This window comes from Primulina huaijiensis, chromosome 4 (assembly GCF_012295235.1).
Source record: "Primulina huaijiensis isolate GDHJ02 chromosome 4, ASM1229523v2, whole genome shotgun sequence".
NCBI lineage: Eukaryota > Viridiplantae > Streptophyta > Magnoliopsida > Lamiales > Gesneriaceae > Primulina > Primulina huaijiensis.
In genome coordinates this window covers 22992414-23012305 of record NC_133309.1, presented here as the reverse complement: position 1 = coordinate 23012305, position 19892 = coordinate 22992414, and the positions used below count along the sequence as shown (strand labels likewise).

Below are 19892 nucleotides of genomic sequence, written 5' to 3'. Positions count from 1 at the left end.
TTATTGCATTGATTATATCAATTCGTTTAATTTGAGATATGATTTTGTGTTACTATGACATATTTAGTTATTATTATAAATTGTATAAATAATTCAGACTGATTTATGCATCACATTCAGACAAACCTCAGAATAAAAATAAAAAAAGGGTGCAATGTTCAGTATCACTCGTGAGGTAAATCATTCAAAATACATTTGGTGCTTAAACTCTGATTAGTTTGTTGATATGATCTACTTATATTTGAAAACAACAAAAATTTCAGTTTAAAATGTATTTTTCATTATCAAGGGATTATTATTTTTTCCATAAATTTTATTTTTTTAATTTAGAGGTATATATATTAGAGTTTTTGTCATATTTGAAAAGTTTCCGCCAAAAATAATATGTTATAAAAGAAAAAAATTTATCAATATTAATGTATTAACCTACTGTATTAAAATTTTGAAACAAATAGGAAATAAATACGAAATTAAATGTGAATTCTTTTCAATTTATTTTTTAAAATTCAAATTTAAATGTGATATTTTTTGAAAATATAAACTGCATTTAAGTTTCTGCATTGATTATATCATTCGATTATGGGTTTGAGTTGTGTGTTACTTTTATGTATTTAATTTTTACTATTATATATCATACTAAATAAAATATAAAAATTTTAATATAATATAAGGTTTTTCAACTCTTTAAAAGAGTGTTGTTAATTTTTGGTATATTAACGGCTGCCCGTAAACTGTTATTATTATTATGCATCTTAATAGAACTTTAATATATGTATCTTAATAGAAATTTATCATAAATATTTTTAACATGTCCAAAAAATAAATAAATTTTTAATCAAAATTTATTCATCTAATAAACGACAAAAAATTTGAATTTTTTAAAAAAGTTTTTTTTATTGTTTAAAATTTTGATAAACAAAATAATATATGAATTTTTAAATATTTTGTTCTATTCTTTTTATTAATAACAGTTTTACTTAAACAATATAAATAATTCAATTTAATAACATAATATTGTTATCATCATTTGAGTGTTATCTCAAATGACACAAATATTTTGATATAATAATATTTAAAATTTAAATACATTCATTATATTATATCAATAATTTTAAATAATTATTCAAACACTAATACTTACTATTTTTAACCATTAATTACATAAAATAATACTTCGTGTATCGCACGGGTGAAATACTAGTCAAAATAAATATGACATAAGAACTTATCTTCATCAACAATGTAGTTCTTTATTGAACTTTCATCCAACATTTTCGATATAAGATGTTTTTACTTGTGTATGTTTTTCAATAGATATAGACTTATTTATAATATTTGGGGTTATCATTTGAAATATGCTAAAGAAACAGTGTCTTTTGGATGAGATTTCTTGAAATATCATCTGCATGCATATGAATTTATTTGGACATGCAGTGTAAAGGAAATATTATCATGTAGAGAAAATCTTATCATGCAGTGTAAAGATAATAATGCATGTGAATTTATTTTGGACATTTGTATTAAATTCTATGTTTGTTCATGTGTAGGAGGCTAGGGGAATTAATTGTCACATGAAATTTTCCTATTTAACTTTCACATAACTGACACATGTTTACTGCTTTGTACACACCTACTTATAATGGATGTTTAATTATAAGTTTATGGGTTGATAGGTCCACTGAGTGCCTCATTTCATTGAATCTCATCTGCATGGTTGTGAAAAATATGAGATTTCTAATAATCTCATCCATCGAAATCTTATCAAAAATTTTATCCGTTGGATGATATTTCAGTAGATAGGAAATCTTATTCATATTATCCTTACAAAATTTTATATAAGATAGTAAGAATGAACTTTATCATTGTAAACAATTCACAAACCATACAAAAATGAATTATTCTTCAAGTTCATCTTCATTGTCTGATAATGAAGATGACATAACTAATTAACGATGCTAGAGCCATTGATGAAGAAATTAAAAGAGCAACTGTTAGTCATATTCATACACACAATATGATGATGTATGCCTTCAATTAATAAGTTAACAAAGGTACGAGAAGAAGATCAATTCCAAGTCATATTGTAATCTGTCGCGATAGAGAAATAACTGATCGTAATGTGTTCAATGACTATTTTTATGAAAATCCCATATTTCATGAAGGTGTTTTTCGACGACGATTTCAGATGTCCCGTAATCTATTCATTCTTATCGTGCTGTCAAAAATCATGATAGCTACTTTATACAACAGAGTGATGTTGTGGGACGACTTGGGCTATCAACTAATAAAAAAAAAAAACAGCTGCAACTCAATTATTAGCTTACGCCTTACCCGCGGATGCGGCTGATGATAATATCAAAATAAAAGAGTCAACTGCCATTAAATGCTTGCAACAATTTTGCCGTGCAGTAGTGGAAGTTTTTGGAAACCATTAATTATGATCTCCAAATGCCAATGATGTTTCTCAAATCTTATATATTGGTAAACAATGAGGCTTCCCAGGGATGTTGGGAAGTCTCGATTGTATGTATTGGAAGTAAAAAAATTGTCATATTGCTTGGGCTTGACAATATACAGATCGTAGTGGGTCTCCAACAATTATGATATTTGGATATGGCACGTGTATTTTGGTATTATTGGTTCAAATAATGACATCAATGTTTGGGAGGCATCCACTTTATTTTCCAATTTGGCTCAAGGCATTGCTCATCTCATTATATTTTTTTGGAAAAGAATATAATACTAGCTATTACTTAGCCGATGGTATCTATCCAAAGTGGTCAACTATAGTGCAAATTATTGGTGACCCACTTGGGCCGAAAAAGAGATATTTTACTATGAAACAATAGTCATATAGAAAAGATGTGGATCGTGTATTTTGGTGTTCTTCAATCTCGATTTGCGATTATGGCATCTCCAACATGGTCTTGGCGTAAAAATGATTTACATTACATAATGAAAGCTTGCATTATCATGCACGACATGATTATTGAAGATGAATGTGACCTCAATGTACCAATTCAAGATGCAATGGAAGCACCGACTCCAAACATTGAAATGTGATTAATGACGAAAATACAAGATTTCAAGAATGTCTCGTTCGTTATAAAAGAATAAAAAAATAAAGATGCTCATTATGAACTATGAAATCCTTTAATTGATCATTTGTGAGAACAATATAGTAGTTCAACTATTTAATGTTGTGTTTGTGTTATATTATTAATTTAATATTAAATGCTTACTTCCAATTATTAATATATTTTATTCAAAGATTATTTTTATTAACTTTTTTTTATATGAAATAATTTTTTATACAAAATTATTAATTAAAATGTTAATATATAAATACAAAGATTTAATTATCATTGTATAAACAATTATTAATAAATAGTTATTAATAAATAGTTTTTAATTTTCATTGAAATTGTAACGTCTCGAAAATCTGAAAGTTCACGTGAACCACGTGCATACAAATTTATTAAATTTCTTTGGTATTTTATTAAATTCTTTTAAAGTATAAAATGCATGTTTATTTTATTAATTTATGTTTAATTATTTTCATTCATGGTAGAATTTAATTCATGAAATTTTAAAGGTTCATGCATTAAAGATTTTTAAGTTTCATTTCGCGCTCAAACGAGGATCGGGGACCGGAGAATTGTCATGAAAAAATTATTTTTATTACATGATTAATCTTTATTAATTAATTTAAGATGTTTTAAAGGTATTTTTCAAGAATTGAGATTTATTGGATATTTTTACCCGCATGATTTTAATTTTTAACGGTACGCAAATTTTAGCGAATCGGGGAGCTTTTTGAAGGTTCGGCTAATATTTTCAAAAACTGTCTAACACGAAATATTTTTCGGGAGTGTGTTTAGATTTAATGAACTTATTTTTAAGATTATTGAGCTTAAATTCTTTTAATTCCTTTTAATTTAAAATAAGAATCCATTAACCTAATTATTAACTATTTTAAATAATTTCTATTTGACCCTATACCCATTATCACCCTCCCCCAACAGCCGACACCCTCATTCATACTTCATTATCTTCGGTTTCAGAACTCAGCAGCTGAAGGGTTCGATCCTCTCTTGGTTTGCAAAAGAAAAACTTCTCCCGGGTTCCTTCGCTTCGTTCTTGCTCTCCAAACGTCATAAGGCACGCTTTGCACCATTTTTCTGCATCATACCCGTGTTATATACTGATGATGGTGTTCATGCATAAAATGTTTCGATCTAAGCATTTCCATGAAAGATCTTTTCGGTTTTTATGTGGGTCTCGTTTCTATGAGTGTGGCTCACGTTTTTTCTGGTTTTTGGTGCAAGAGGCTGCTGTATTATGATGTTAAGGGTGTGTTCAGATCTTGGTTGGTAAGGTTAAGTGCTGGTGTGCACAGCTGGTTGGGTTTTTGATGAAATAGGCGAGGGCTGATCGGGTGTGAGTTGTGAGATGGTGCGATCCATTCTTCCTGCTACACCAGCTGTGCGAAGGCCTTCTGAAGCCCTGGACCAGACCCTGGTGAGTCTGAGTTGGGGTCTGGAATGGCTTGAGCCATGCTGAGAACAAGGGAACGTTCGATCAAGCTAGGGAGAAGCATTTTGGTCTCGGTAGGAAGCTTGTTGAGTCTTCTAAATTCCTAGTGGTTAGGAGCGTGCACGGGGTCAGTGGCTTGGTTTTGTGAGGTGCCTGAGGGTCTGATCGAGGTCCTTAGTAGGCTGGCTCATGGCTGGGGAATCGATTTATCTTGGAGCGTGAGTTGTTGGGAGACAAATGCACATGAGGTGGGGTAATTGGATAGGACCGAGAGTTCCTTTCAGGTTCTGGAAAATTTCATCCGTGGATTAACAGCTTAATGACAGTGTTTTGGGACCTATTAAGTGTTTTTAAGATATGGTAAAAGTTGGGGAAAATTTGGGTAAGTTTCGAGTCGATTCGGGTTAAAACCAGGACCCTGGTCCAAGTTTTAAAATGAATCGGTTAAGTTTGGTATTGAGCTTGAGTTTAAGTGTAGGAATGCTTTTAAAAATGTTTTGGGATATTTTAAGGAGATTGGTAAGCTTCGTGTCATTTTTAGAGGTCTAGGTGTGAAAAGATAATTTTTCGGTTTTCAGGGGCAAAATGGTCGTTTTGCACCCGGGGTGAGATTTTTGTCCTGGCAGCGCCATGAGCACAAATATATGATATTTTAAATGCGTAAGGGAATGTGTTAGTTGTCTCATATCGGTTGGATAAAATCCATGTGTGTTGCATATATGGACTTGAACAATCCTTCCCCATTGAATTAACTTTTGAAATTGAGTTAGGTCCAAGTCTCAATTTAACAATAGATTTTTACAACAAACAATGCACGCATATTGATTAGTAAACTCATTAGTTCTAACGTATTTAATTGATTTTTCTATTTTTTAAAAAGATTTCGACAGTTCACAAAATCAGTTCATTAAAAAAAATTTACTGAAAAAGGAGAAAATTTTGAATGTCACTATAATTATTGGCATGTGACTAACACTTGTGCTAAAGGAAATAAATAAAAAAACAATTATTGATTGATTAATATCTTGATATTGTTGGACACAGGACAGAGTCAGAAAAATAAAATTAGATAGGCGGAAAAATATATTAAAATTTTTAGGAGGATAAGTGCAAATTTTAAGAGGAGTAAAGTGAAATAAAATAATTACATCTAGCACCGTACGTTATAAAAATAAAAAAATCGAAGGAGGACGAAAATATTTAACTACATATGGATATAAAATTTTATGAACATTATGTTTCTTAACTATGAACAGAGACAAAAACTTGTGTGAGACGGTCTCACGTGTCGTATTTTGTGAGACTGATCTCTTATTTTGGTAATCTATGAAAAAATATTACTTTTTATGCTAAAAGAATTACTTTTTATTGGGAATATCGATAGGGTTGACTCGTCTCGCAGATAAATATTCGTGAGACCATCTCAAAAGAGATCTGCTCACGAACAAATAACTAAAAGTAGAAAGTAGTTTATGTATTCAAATTTATAGGATTTGGATCCATTTATTTTCCAACTCATTAAAAGATCTTATAACGGGTCGGGTAATCAGTAGAAATGGGCCTTGTCCATTAGAATGTATTATTTATTGGGCTTTATTAAAGCCCAATAGTCAGAGTTTCCATTCCCATTTTCTACTTTTCAAAGTTTACGAGCTCTTGAATAGAAGCCACCACGAAAAGAATTCTAAGTTTTTTTTTTTTTTTTTTGGAAGAAAGGATTCAAAGGTTTTGATCCCTCAGCAAATGGCGAATTTGGGAAAGCTAAAATTTTTGTCGAGAAGCTTCGCAGCTCTCTCTTCAGCTCCATTACGCATTTGTGTTGTTGGCAGTGGACCTGCTGGATTTTACACCGCGGAAAAGGTAGCTAAGCATGTGTTAAGGATTTGTTTATTGATTCTGATTATGTCTTCGTGAATTTCAGAAATATTTCTGTTTCTTTATTGTGATTATCCGAAATCGTGATGTTTTTTTATTGGTTTTGGATTAGCTTTTGAAGGCACACGAAGGAGTAGAAGTTGATATAATTGACCGATTGCCTACGCCATTTGGATTAGTACGGTCTGGAGTCGCACCTGATCATCCGGAAACCAAGGTCAGTTCCGACATACCCATACGGACTCTATTATTTTAAGGTTCTAAATTATAGTTTTACTGTTAAGTTCACGGCTTCTATGTCATGTTGTTAGTTAAGCACATTACATCATGTTGCGGGTGTTGGAAAAGGCAATTAAGTTTTTATGAATAACACGTATGAAATATCAGTAGTTTTCTTTGAAGTTAGTATTATAGGCATGTGTAGTTTATTTTGTTAGGATCTTAGGAAATCATCATAATTAATTCCTAGGACTTTGGAATTGGTTCTCAAGCTTCATCTTTAGTTTGTCAGTAGTAAAATTCCAGAAATGGGCCATTGAAGTCATGCTTGTTGATAATGGTTGCTCTGATAGCTATGCTAGTTGTTTTATTGTATTTTAACTCATGGGTCCGATACAAGGGTGAACGAGGAATTATCATTTTCTTTTAATCAAACTCCAATTCATACGGTTGTTTCATAGTAGTTCTCTTATGGACTTGGTCACTGACAAAAACCAACAGGTGGTGATCAATCAATTTTCACGGGTTGCACAAAATGAACGATGTTCATTCTATGGAAATATATCTCTTGGATCTTCCATATCTTTGGCAGAGCTTCGTGAGATGTATAATGCGGTAAGATAGCAATTATGGACAAGTATTTTGACAGGATGGCTATTTGGTCTCTTGTTTTTAGCCCCTCGTACATAGATTTGATCAGGCAAGATGGAATTTTTGTGCCAGGTGGTGCTTTCTTATGGTGCTGAAAGTGACAGATCTATTGGCATACATGGGGAGGTTTGTGTATTATTCTTGTCACACTCTGTCAGATGCTAATGTGCTTCGATCTTGTATTATTACGTTTTCAATAATGTAAAATAAGGTTTAATTTCTATTTTATATTCTTTCTGTTACAGGAGTTGGCTGGAATTCATTCTGCTAGAGAGTTTGTTTGGTGGTATAATGGGCATCCAGACTGTAGAAATCTTACCCCAGACTTAAAAAGCTCTGACACTTCTGTTATTCTTGGGCAGGTTTCTTTCTATTTTTTGTCTTAGTTCTCACAATTGATGTCAAGTTTGACTGCACAATGATGGTCCTAGCATGCATCTGTTACTCGCAAAAAGGGCGAGGCAGTATGGGCTAAGTAACTGTATGATTAAATTACCTGTTGGATCAACCACATCTGCATAGAACATATTTCTTTTGCTTGTTATCATAATTAGGTGTCAAAGTTTTACTCGTCCACTATGAACCCTGTCCTTGTCCCCATGAACTGCAATGTCCACCTGCATCAGTTACAGAAAACAAGCAGCTTCTATACCTTTGATCTTCATATATGCTCCTTTTGTCAATGAATCTCTTCACATCACCAAGATTTCCTTAGTGAGTTCATGATCTTCTAGTTTAACATTGTGATTGTCAAATATTGGCTGTCCAGTTTATATCTTTATCAGTTCTCATATCTGCTCTGAACGCATGTACATTACATAAGTTCCTCTGCTTCGTAGCTGGGTTCTTTTTCTTATTTCACATTTCGGTGTACAGAAGCAAATATATAAAAAAGCAACTGTTCGAGTTGATTGAGTCGTTTCAAAATGATCTTGTTTTTGCTTTATTTTTTGTCTCCAATCGTGTTTTTGCTTTATTTTTATCTCCTCTTGTGCCTAGTGTTGGTTTTATGTTAAACCATTTCCAATTCCAAAACCTTCCCAAATTTGTGTTTTCCTTGTTTACATATGACACTTGCTTTTAGGGTAATGTCGCTCTTGATGTTGCTCGAGTTCTTTTACGTCCAACAACAGAATTGGCAAGAACTGATATTGCCTGCCATGCGTTGGCTGCCTTAGAAGGAAGCTCTATAAGGTTCCTCATCCACTTTAAGTCTATAATAGTTTTCAGAAACTGATGTTGGCTTTGGATTAATGTTTTGAGTTAACAATTATGATTGCAGAAGAGTTTTTTTGGTTGGAAGACGTGGACCAGTGCAAGCAGCCTGGACTGCAAAAGAACTGCGAGAAATTCTGGGTAATTGCTCTGTCTATTATCTGGAAGTTTGGTTTTTCACCTTTTTAACTTTTGAAAGTCCCACGACCATTTATTCTGGATATGATGTGGTTACTTTACCTAAGTCAGTCCTGATTTTGTTTGCTTATCAACTTTTAGCGTTGAGTGTCAGCTGATGTCTTAGTTTGACTTAGGCTATAAGTCATGAATGTTAGTTTCATGTATTCTTCAGAAGATAGAACACCAGGATTTTACTATAGCAACCCATTTGTATTATTAGTCCAAGATTCATGTGTTCATCACCTCATCAAAATCGACTGATGTTAGTCAGATGTTTATGAAAAATGTAGAGACTTGAAATTTGCAAGTATTTTGTTAAGACTGATTTGAAATTCAATTTCAGGAATCAAAGATTTGGCTATTCATATTCAGCAAGCTGATCTAGTTACTACTCCGGCCGATGCGGTATGTTTCATCTCAAGTTCTTTTGCTACCTTACTCATTTTTTTACAGAAATCCAAAACATCCTTCAAACTGATTATACTTCTTTGACACTGTAAATTTGCAAAGATAGAAATGAAAAATAATCGGATCAGAAAGCGAGTTTATGAGTTGCTCTCGAAAGCAGCCAATCCTGGAACTTCTCCTTTGTGCAATCAACGTGAGCTTCACTTTGTCTTCTTCCACAGACCAGAGAAGTTTCTGGAATCGGATGATAAAAGTGGTCATCTTGCTGGTGTTCGGCTTGAGAAGACAATACTTAAAGGTAGTATATATTATCATATTTGTTTTGCATTAGGGCTTTTCTTATTTGTCCTTTTGAATATTACACAATTGGTATTATTATGATTATTATTGTTTTGTCTATTAAGTCTCGGGTACTTTCTTTATAAAATACTTTTCAATAGCTTTTTCATGAACTTACGACACAAACATATTTACTTCTACAGTTTATTTTCTTTCTGGAATTTTTTTTTCTTGTAATTGGAGCTACGGGGGCAGAAACTGAGATTTATTTTCGGAAATTTTGATCATGCAGGCCCTGATCAGTACGGTGTTTTTTAGAACCGGTAAATGTACCAATTACCACTGTCTGTATTTTGCTATATTTTGTAGGAGATGATGGTCAGACGAAGCAGGTTGCTGTCGGTACTGGCGTGTATGAAGACATACCATGCGGGCAAGTTCTCTGAAATTCTGTATGAGACGCATGTCATTTCACTAAATTTAAATCATGTTTAAAACTTGCACTGTTTATGAAATAGTTCGATATAATAGGACAGGAGTGATGTCTGCTTGTTGCTCCCTAGAACATGTTCGCTTGGTGATTAACTAAAGGATTGGTTTGCAGGATAGCACTGAAGAGCATTGGCTACAAGTCGCTTGCTATTGATGGACTACCCTTTGATAACCACAAAGGTATATGAACATATAGAACTTTGAGAATAACTTGTCTCAAAAGGAGCTGTTTCGTTGGTGAAATTCAGGACATGGGTTTACTTCCTAATGATTGATCTTCATCTCCTTTTCAGGAATCGTTCCAAATATCGGAGGTCGTGTTCTAGCCAATGTGTCACAAGATGAATCAAAATGCGACGCAGGGTTGTATGTGTGTGGGTGGTTGAAGAGAGGACCAACGGGGATTATCGGCACCAACCTTTATTGTGCCGAGGAGACGGTAAGTTTACTCATTTACGGTAAAGAATTTAACCATGCCAATTTATTTGTAGACATGACAATAACTTGATAAACTCATTGTAATTCTTTAATTACTCTTGGTGGTACATGCTCAATCATACTGATCAGATGTTCGCATGTATCTCAATCCTCATCCACTGATTGTATGATCGATACATGTCGTGTGATAAGTTTTTATTGCGGATTGCACAGCAACAACCGTTGAAAAATATTTATGCTGTGGTAAAAATAAGCAAGCAACAGTGACGGATGGAACCCTCCATGAAATTTTCTTGATAATATTTTCATATATCTCAGATAAGTTGAGGATGTATTTTGCTCGCTAGTTGTTAGCATCTAGCTTCGACTCCTTAAAATACAAATCCTGGCTCCGGTACTGTCAATAAGGGCGATTTGAGTCAAGTTGGGTTGTGTTTTATGTTATCTCAGGGTAGTATTACTATATTGTTTACTTCTTAGCTAACTAGATGTTTTGATCACCAAAACACGTGGCAGCTTGCGTGCATCTCAGACGACATAAGTAAAGGAGTATTAACTTCCGACTCATCAAAACCCGGGGGACAAGGGCTGCTTCAACTATTAGACAGTCGGAGGATCGCAGTCGTCCCTTTCAGTAGCTGGAAAAGAATCGACGCTGAAGAGAGAAGGCGGGGAAGTTTGAAGGGAAAACCGCGGCAAAAGCTCACAACTTGGGAGGAGCTGCTGGAAGTTGGCTGTGCATAACGCTGCACAGAAATACTTTGCGCGTTTGTAGCAACAATGATAATGGTATGCATTCTTTATATTTGTCAAAAAAATTATTTGAAGTTATATTTTTATCTAAAACTCAGTATTTGTAAAGAATTAGAATTTAAAGAACATCAAACCGTAGAAATACATGTATACAAGATTTTGAGGTGTATTTATACGAGTACATACGACTGGTTTATTTATTTTTTTGAAGAGGGGCAATGGAATATTTTACTGTCAATGTATTTGATTCTTTTGCACGTAAATTGCTATTAGACTCCAATTCGATCAGGGGAATTAAAATATATTCATATATTATCATTAATTATTTAATAAAACCATGTTCGGAGAAAACTATTTTCTGATCTGTTAATAATTTGAAATTTTCATGTTTGCACAAAGTTTGTGATAAGATACATTTATAATAACAAATTTGGTCCTCTAAAATTCAACAAAATTTACTCAATCAATATTCGTTGCGCATATTAATTTCTTTTTTTTTGTTGTTGAGAAAATATAATAAAATGTTAAATGTCAGTTTTGATGATATTATTATAATAAATGCATGTCATAAATACACTTCTCATTTCGATATATGATATAAATACATTTTTATGATAAATAATTATTTATAAAATATTTTTTAGACTATTTTACAAAAAATAAAATACTAGAACAAAATGACAGTGGTTCTCGGGTTTTTTTTTTTAAAAATTTAAATAATACAAAAAAAGTAATTATTTATCAAAATATCATATAATAAGTTTTTTTTATATTTAAAAATACATAATAAACTAAGGTTCAAATAGTGGAGTTTGAAAATACAACTATGAAGATACACCGGAAAATAAAAAACCGAAAGAAGTTGGTGTAATAGTTAGTTGAGTTAGTATAGTTATAATAATTGATATAAATAAAACAACTACTAATACATAGAAACCATTCAACAAATACCAATAAAAATATCTTCTTGTATAGAGATGGCAATCCCCGTCTCCGTCTACGAATTCTATCTCTACCTCCATATCTGTCCCGATCCTCATTTTTTCGGGTTCAGGGGGAAATTGCGGAGATCAAATCTCTATCTCTGTCACAATTTTCATTTAAACAAATTAATGGGGCAAGACGAGGAAGATACGAGAATTTTCCAAACTAAAACTTATTATCATCTATCATTATTTTTAATATTTTTTAAAAATAATAATAATATAATATTAATACTAATAAAAAGTAATATTTTTAGCATAAAAAGTAATACTTTTTCATGAATGACTCAAATAAGATATTCGTCTCACAAAATACGACCCATGAGACCTATCGCCCATAAGTTTTTGCCAGACAAAAATATATATACCAACTCGTTTGTTTATTAGGTGTATTTATTTTTGCTATATGGTCTTTGTTGTACGAATAAGATCGAGAGTTATCCTATCCAGTTAAAGATGAGATTCTGTCCATAATGCCCAACACTCTTTCTCAGCTCCTCTGTTTCAAGAAAATATCTCAAAATTTTGGAAAAGTTTAGGGGAAAAAGGGTGAAAATCATTTCCATAACCTCAACCCACGATTCAAGATTGCAAATTAAGCTAAGAAATTCAAGATGTCGGTGGCTAATGCTTGGGCGACTGGGCAGTCCGCCGTTCCGCCGCCCCAGCTCCGACCTTTCTCATCGTCTTCACTAGACACCGGCCCTCTCTCCAAGAAGAAACATTCAGTCGATTTCGCTCATAAAGTTCTTCTTACAAGAAGCAAGAACTCAAGGCTGGCTTGCATTTGCCGGAGTAATATTGAGAGGGGTAATCATGGCACCTCTGGCAGTAATGGTAGCAGTTTTGTTTATTCATCATCGTCATCTGCTGATTGGGATTGGAATAGGTGGACCCGTCATTTTTCAGAGATTGAGCAGGCTGAGAGCTATGCTTCTGTTCTCAAGGTTCAGTTCTTTTGAACACACCGGTTCTTGTAGATGTTTACGAATACAGTTTGTGCGTTGATAGTTGTTTTTTTCTCTCTCTGGGATTTAAGAAATGGTTTTTTGTTATATTTGTGCATGATGGCTTATACAGTTATACTGTTGTGGATTTACTGTCAGAATTGCCTTTGGTTTTGATTTGTTAGGATAATCTTTTTTTTTTAATTTTATCTTATATATGTGCATTAATCTATTCTAGTAGGATTTCGAAGGTGCTACCGACGCGAGGCAGTCCTCCTGCACGCACATATCAAAGTAGATTAAGTTGCATCCCTACTCAAAAGCCATAGCAGCATTTAGTATAGGATGAGAAGGGCCTTGGGAAAGTTTTGGCTAATTGGTTTTAGTCTGTCAAATGGTCCAAATTGAACTATGTAATTGAACTTTAAATATTTGCCACTGTCTGTTCTAACCCATCATCTTTATTAAAGGGGCTTTGGGCTTATATTTCACTTTTTCTGATTGCAAGTCATTAATGTATATGTTGTTCCGCGATAGTAATTATTTAGTTCTAAGCAAATGATATGTTGTCTTTTGGTAGGTAGATCAGCTTATTTTTCAAACATTTTTTTCTGGTGGAGTTTGTGATTGTAATTTGTACCCCACCTGTTATCTTTGACTTATGTGGCACAGTATGTTTTGCTTGCCGAAGCATTTGAGACTGAAAGGGGTCTCTAATTTATCGAGTGATTTATAGGAAGAAGAAATTTTAGACAACTGTCATTCCATTTTGAGAAATAATGACTTGTTATAGTTCACAGTTTCAACTGGATGACGCAATAGAGAGCGAAGACTTCCAGGAAGCTGCTAAGTTGAAAAAAGCGATTGCGGATACAACATCAAAAGATAGTATTGCTGAAATTATGGCTCAATTGAAGGTAAATTAGTATTCAAATTGAGTTATGTGCGCAAATTTTCTAAAAATTTTATCAGTTTCTGTTTGCTCCAGTATGCAATCGAGGAAGAACGTTACCAAGATGCCTCAAGATTATGCCAAAGTACAGGAAGCGGTCTGGTAATACCGTAATATATTGTTAGCTTTTTGACGCTTTTTCTATCTCGATTATCTGGTTTCCTGCTTTTGTTACTCTTGTCTTTTCCACTTCTCAGTCTATAAATGCCAATACATGGCATGGCGTCAACCTTCTTTCCCAGTTTCCTTTTAATGATAGGTATTAATTTGGAGATTCTGAGTTGCAGAATATTGTACTACACCTTAAGTTTTGTCTGATTATATACGGAGTACACAAAATAAAACTTGATAATAGCAACTGTATGTTCCTTCATAAATCTCCCTCACTGGTAAAGACTTTGATTTCTCAGTTCTAACTTCTTATCTACTAGTTGCTAGCACACACCATACATATATGTTGTGTGTTATTTGGCCTGTAATGTTGTCATTTGTACTTTTTATTTGACCAAATAGGTTAGGAGAATTTTCGAACAAAATATCATACAGTTCTATAAATTCGAATGTTGATGTACAAAATAATCAAGTCTAAACACTAATTTAATCTAAGTAATTGAAAAGGTTATATTATTTTGATCATTTCAAGAGTTTGTGCACGAAAGAGACTAAAAGAAAACTCTAATTAGCTCTTAATTAAATGTAGTGTGGATAGATATGGTTAGCTATCGAACATCCAATTCCTTGGGTAAATTGATGGCATGGCTGATGGCTGTTTTACGCCAAAGTAAACAACTGCAAAAGATTTTACTGTGCGAAAATGAATTCTACTTGCACGTGCTACTTCACTAGGGCAATTAACTACTTTGCTATCACACATCAAGTTTGATGGTGAAACACTCAAAATTAAGCGCTGGAAATATATGTCAGAGCTTGATCAAACACAACATTCTTCTATTATTATTTTTTCCATGGTTCTAAAATTCGCTAGGCACTTGTCGGGCGCCAGACTAGCACCTAGAGCCTAGGCCTAGGCGGATTCCACGGCATCAAGAGAATTGTAATGGATCTTAAACTAAATTTCAGCCCAAACTTTGTTAAAATTGGTTCATTCCTCCTGCTTAAGGCGGATCAGAATAATAGGCAATGTAAAAGAAATCAAAATAAAGAAAAAAATTACCTTTAGGGGCTGGTTCGATTTTTTTATGTGTGCAGAAGTAAATAGACAGAGATGAGAGTGACATGTTAGGGCAAAGACAAGCCAATAAATCGTTGTTTTAATTGGGCTTTCAATCCCAAAAAATAAAAAGCACGAGCTTATAATTCTTTCTTATGTCATGTTCTAGTTTAATTCGGCTTTCAAAAATTAAAATCTCAAAAAAAAATTCCCAAAAAAACTTTAAACGCCTAGGCCCGCCTTGAACCTCCTAGACCCGAGTTTTAGAACACTGATTTTTTCTTCCATGATATTGTTTTACAAACAGTGCTCTATCACACAAATACCTTGAACGCCCTACATTCGAAAAACCCATATTATCAACAAACCATCACCAGATAATAAATATCTAGTACACCCTTCAAATTCTTTTCAAGAACATGACATAGAATCAGAAGCACCACGTTGTATTAGATTATAGTTATTGATAAAAGCTTAAGATTTTTCATCAAAGAGTATTTGATAAGAAATCTGAACGACTCCTAGTATAGATTTATTATTTTTATTCATATCAGAGGCTGATAGTTTTCTTTGGAACATTTTATGTTGAGCCACAATATTTATTATTTTTATTGATATCAAAGGATGATGATTTTCTTTGGAACATTTTATGTGGAGCCATAATCAGTAGTGCATGAATAATAAATAAAATAATAGTAAATTGTCATGGTGTTATTCTTTGACATAATTCTACTTTCGGATAGAATTTCGTGATTATCATTATTTGACTTTCCATGAGATGTCACCTGCATGCTAATTCTCAGTTCTGCTTTTGCAATGCTACTATGCCCTGGCACAATATGTGTTTGATGTCTTCTAACACTAGTGATTAAAACTATCTCTGTTGGCACTACAAGGACATTATATGAGAAATACAAAAAATATGTGAAGAGGGGATAGATACGGAATGATTATTTCCATATATTTAACAGATGTGGGAGAACATTGCAGATGCTCGTCCTTACCTTTCTTGTTCTCCTTACCTTTCTTGTTCCTTGTTTCATGAGTTCAATTTCTTGCTCGAAAGTTAGAATCTGACACTGCTCATATTTATTTCATGCATGTAGGTTGGTTGGTGGGTTGGATATTCTAAGGACTCAGATGATCCTTTTGGGAGATTGATTCGGATCACTCCTGGAATGGGAAGATTTGTTGGCAGAAGTTATAGTCCAAGGTGCTAATAAGAAATTAAAGAAGAGAGCATTTTTCTTGTTTTGATCTCCTTAATTATGCAAGCATAAAGTCTCCAGTAATGAGAAATTATTGCAGGCAGTTGGTCACTTCATCTCCTGGAACTCCATTGTTTGAAATATTTGTGGTTAAAGATGCAAATGGGACACATGAGATGCAGGTGATCTGAATATTCTATCAATTTTTGTTGCTAGTTATGGCTAAATGTTGAAGTTTTCCGTTGGAATCTTCTCTTATCTTTTTTTCTTTTAAAAAAAATAATTTTAAACGTGTGTGCACATGGTGTGATTCAAAACAGACAAAAAATCTTGGAAGACCAACATCTTCAACAATACACTAATTGGTTGGCCACAGAAAGCTTATATGATTCAATACTTTTTTCATTTTGAGTTGCGAGTGAAATAATATTTCTCCTTTTCATGAGAAATGTCGGTTTACTTGGGATGAATTCAGAACTCATGAGCATGGGGTTGAAATCAAGCCTCTTTCGCCTATATTTACCCCTTAACTGTTTTAAAAGTCCAAGAAATTTGATCATATTGCTGAAAATGAGGCCAAGTCCACTCATGTTTCGAACCTCCTGTAGTAAGTAGGTTCTGCCCTTTACACCTGGAATTGCTCGCTCATCCATATTTCTGATGATTATATAGATTTATCATCTCCTCGGAAAAGGTTCTTATGCATCGCATCTTACAGGTTGTATTTCTAAAACGAACTAAAGGAAATTCGGCTAATTCACGTGCATCATCTGATAAATCCACTACGCCATCAGCAAGTGAGATTGTGGATACACCAGTAGTTGATGATAACGTAGAAGAAAGTGAAGCGGAAAAAAGAAAAGTAAAAAGTATCGACATGGAAGGAGCTGATGAAGGGATAAAAAGTGTCATGAATTTTCTTAAAGAAAAAATTCCAGAACTGAAGTTTAAAGTAATGAAAGTTAATATTACCGAAGACATGACTGAGGATGCTGTGAGGCAATTGATAGAAGAAGATTATGAGAAAACAACAAGTGAAGATTCCGAGGAGGAAGCGGGTGATATAAATGACAATCAGCAAGATCAAGTCACTGCTCAAGGAGATAATGACACATTGGAAGATGAAAAGAATCTAGACATGAAACTTTACATTGGAGGAGTATTGCACAATAAAGAAGACGATCATACGAAAGATGAGTTTGTTCGTGTCCCAGCTAATATAAAGGATACGGAGAGGGATTCCTTTGTGTTGCATATTCCAAAAGGAGATCAAGATAATGGCGCAGAAAAAAATGCAGCATCGAAGGTGGAGGTGGTGGCTGCTATCACTGCCCATAGTGTTTCTGAACTTATGCCACCTGATGTGGCCAAGGTGTTTATGGGCTCTGATAAAGTTTCTTCCAAGGTATTAATGAAAAATAAGTTGAGTGTACTTTATTAAAGAAAGAGTTGTAGAAAAAAACAATTGGTAAATATGTGCTTCCAAAGGTTCTGTTTTGAATGAGGAGTTGAAATATTGCATCTGTGAAAACGTGCACCTTTGGTCCAATAAAGTTTACTCCTATGTTAACCTCCTGTGAGGTTGGGGAAACTTGGGGTCATCCTGATCTTTTACATGGAATATGTATTCCAATTTGGCATTTCCTATGTGGTTATTGATTTTGAAATTTGCACTAGAAATGTTCTGCCACCTTGAATAATGGGTCTTGTTTCGAATAGCTCTATATATGTATCAATTGTTTCGATCGTCCAATGCTTAATGTTGATTTGTTTCAAAACTCAGAATTATCTTGTGATCACTATAGATTTCCAAAGATGTTCGAGAAATGGTTAAGCTTGCTGTCAGTCATGCGCAGAAGCAGAATAGATTATCCGAGTACACAAATTTTAGTCGTATTTCTACCTCCCAAGGTGATTTAGATATATTTGATGGTGAGTTTACGTTCTCGCCCTTTTCCCATGCATGTTTATTTTGACACAAATGACTTCTCTTTCACTCTAGATGTATTATTGTTACTTCAGGTCTATATGTTGGTGCATTTGGCCCTTATGGTACTGAGGTGGTTCAACTAAGGCGGAAATATGGCAGCTGGACTGTGAATAGTGATGATAAATCTTCCGACATGGAGTTCTTCGAGTATGTCGAGGCAGTTAAGCTGACCGGGGATTTGAATGTTCCAGCAGGGCAGGTTAGAGTTTGGTTCATTTTCTCGTTTAGCGATTAGTTTGTTGGATATATACTAACCTTGTGCCTGACATCTGTCTAGGTGACTTTTCGTGCTAAAATTGGGAGAGGTAACCGGCTTGCTAAGCGGGGAATGTACCCAGATGAACTTGGAGTGGTAAATACTCGCGGCCCTCTTCTCTTTCCCCAATTGATGTGCATAGCCCGCTGAATACACTTGAATTCTATATCTTACTTGCGATAGAGTGGTGAAATGATGAAGGTAATGAAGAACGGGAAAGTAGGTTCAAACTGATTATGAAAATAAAATAAAAATGAAAATGAGTATTGCATGAGTGAGAGAATTCAGAACTTGCTTCTTTTTAAAAGCGGCAGTTGAGTTGAGCATCTTTTTGTTACAAATGAGGCTGGAAAAGTTTCCACCTTTTGTGCCAATTTGAATGGATCTGTTATGTTAAACGGAGCTGAATATTGGTCTGTAAATCAGCATGAGCAAAAGATAAGAGTTGCAGAGAGGAGGAAGATAAGGAGGATGTGCGGACATACAAGGTTGGACAAGACAAGAAATGAGAACATTAGAGTCTAGAGAGAGTCAATGTTGTGCTTGTTGAGAGATACATGATTAAGATGAGATAGATGTATACTCAGGCTACTAATAAATGACCCAGTTAGTTTTTGTAAGATCATGACAAATATTTGCATTATTAACAGGGTAAAAGAGAGGGACAAAAAAAACTTGGTTAGGAACGACAAAAGAGGATAAAATTATTTAAATATAGATGAGGTGGATATAGTATAGGATATAGCACAATGGTGTAGGGCGATCCTACTCAGTTGGATAAAGACTTCTTGCTATTGTATTGTGCCAAACCGTGGCAAGAGTCGCCCTTGAGAAAAGATTAAAGTTCAAAACACGTATTTACGTTCTTCCAGGTTGCAAGTTACAGAGGCCAAGGAAGGATCGCAGAATTCGGGTTCCAGAATCCCAAATGGGTTGAGGGGGAACTGTTACAACTAAACGGCAAGGTAATGAAGTCTCACGCACAAATGCCTATCAAGTTTTAGCCTCTTGTGTTGCATTGTTTATCGGTCACTCTTGTTGATTGCACAGGGCTTGGGTCCATATGTGAAAGGTGCGGACCTTGGTTTTCTTTATGTTGTCCCCGAACAGAGTTTTCTTGTGCTGTTCAATCGCTTGAAACTACCAGAGTAAGTTGAAGCAGGAAAATCGTATACTTTTTGCAGCTAGATTTTGGAACTGACACTTTCGAGTAACTTTTTTGTTCTTTTTCTTTTTAATTTTATTTTAATGTTGTTTAATCTTGTGCAATGACTGGATAAATTTTGACACTTGATTGTGGTGCATGAGATGATAATAGAAGAAACATATGTTTGATCTA

General features: G+C 34.0%; 3 protein-coding genes across 3 annotated transcripts in view; all 3 read left to right on the top strand.

Annotated features, from left to right (window-relative positions):
• LOC140975506 (protease Do-like 9) overlaps positions 1–4867 on the top strand; it is a 41654-nt gene extending 36787 nt beyond the window's left edge. Inside the window, exon 10 of the transcript XR_012174992.1 lies at positions 4852–4867. The gene's annotated coding sequence lies outside the window, so the exon portion shown is untranslated. The remainder of the gene's footprint in view (positions 1–4851) is intronic.
• Positions 4868–6024: 1157 nt separating this feature from the next.
• Positions 6025–11235, top strand: LOC140975501 (NADPH:adrenodoxin oxidoreductase, mitochondrial). Its single transcript, XM_073439236.1, has 13 exons — positions 6025–6396; positions 6524–6628; positions 7132–7245; positions 7354–7407; positions 7527–7643; positions 8366–8475; positions 8564–8637; positions 9020–9081; positions 9187–9382; positions 9733–9796; positions 9968–10035; positions 10149–10294; positions 10810–11235. The coding sequence occupies exons 1-13, from the start codon at positions 6280–6282 to the stop codon at positions 11035–11037; spliced, it is 1455 nt and encodes a 484-aa protein (XP_073295337.1). The 5' UTR covers positions 6025–6279; the 3' UTR covers positions 11038–11235.
• A 1227-nt stretch (positions 11236–12462) lies between these two features.
• LOC140975500 (protein EXECUTER 2, chloroplastic-like) lies at positions 12463–19892 on the top strand. Its single transcript, XM_073439235.1, has 11 exons — positions 12463–12976; positions 13777–13893; positions 13965–14030; positions 16206–16312; positions 16408–16489; positions 17026–17712; positions 18113–18239; positions 18330–18496; positions 18575–18649; positions 19426–19518; positions 19604–19892. Exons 1-11 carry the CDS (start codon positions 12644–12646, stop codon positions 19703–19705), a joined length of 1956 nt encoding a protein of 651 aa, XP_073295336.1. The 5' UTR covers positions 12463–12643; the 3' UTR covers positions 19706–19892.

Coding starts and splice junctions, on each gene's coding strand:
- LOC140975500 (XM_073439235.1), top strand. CDS start 12,644: ATGTCGGTGGCTAATGCTTGGGCGACTGGGCAGTCCGCCGTTCCGCCG. Junction 17,713..18,112: donor CTGATAAAGTTTCTTCCAAG/GTATTAATGAAA, acceptor TGATCACTATAG/ATTTCCAAAGATGTTCGAGA. Junction 18,240..18,329: donor TGATTTAGATATATTTGATG/GTGAGTTTACGT, acceptor TTGTTACTTCAG/GTCTATATGTTGGTGCATTT.
- LOC140975501 (XM_073439236.1), top strand. CDS start 6,280: ATGGCGAATTTGGGAAAGCTAAAATTTTTGTCGAGAAGCTTCGCAGCT. Junction 9,082..9,186: donor TTACTACTCCGGCCGATGCG/GTATGTTTCATC, acceptor AAATTTGCAAAG/ATAGAAATGAAAAATAATCG. Junction 9,797..9,967: donor TATGAAGACATACCATGCGG/GCAAGTTCTCTG, acceptor ATTGGTTTGCAG/GATAGCACTGAAGAGCATTG.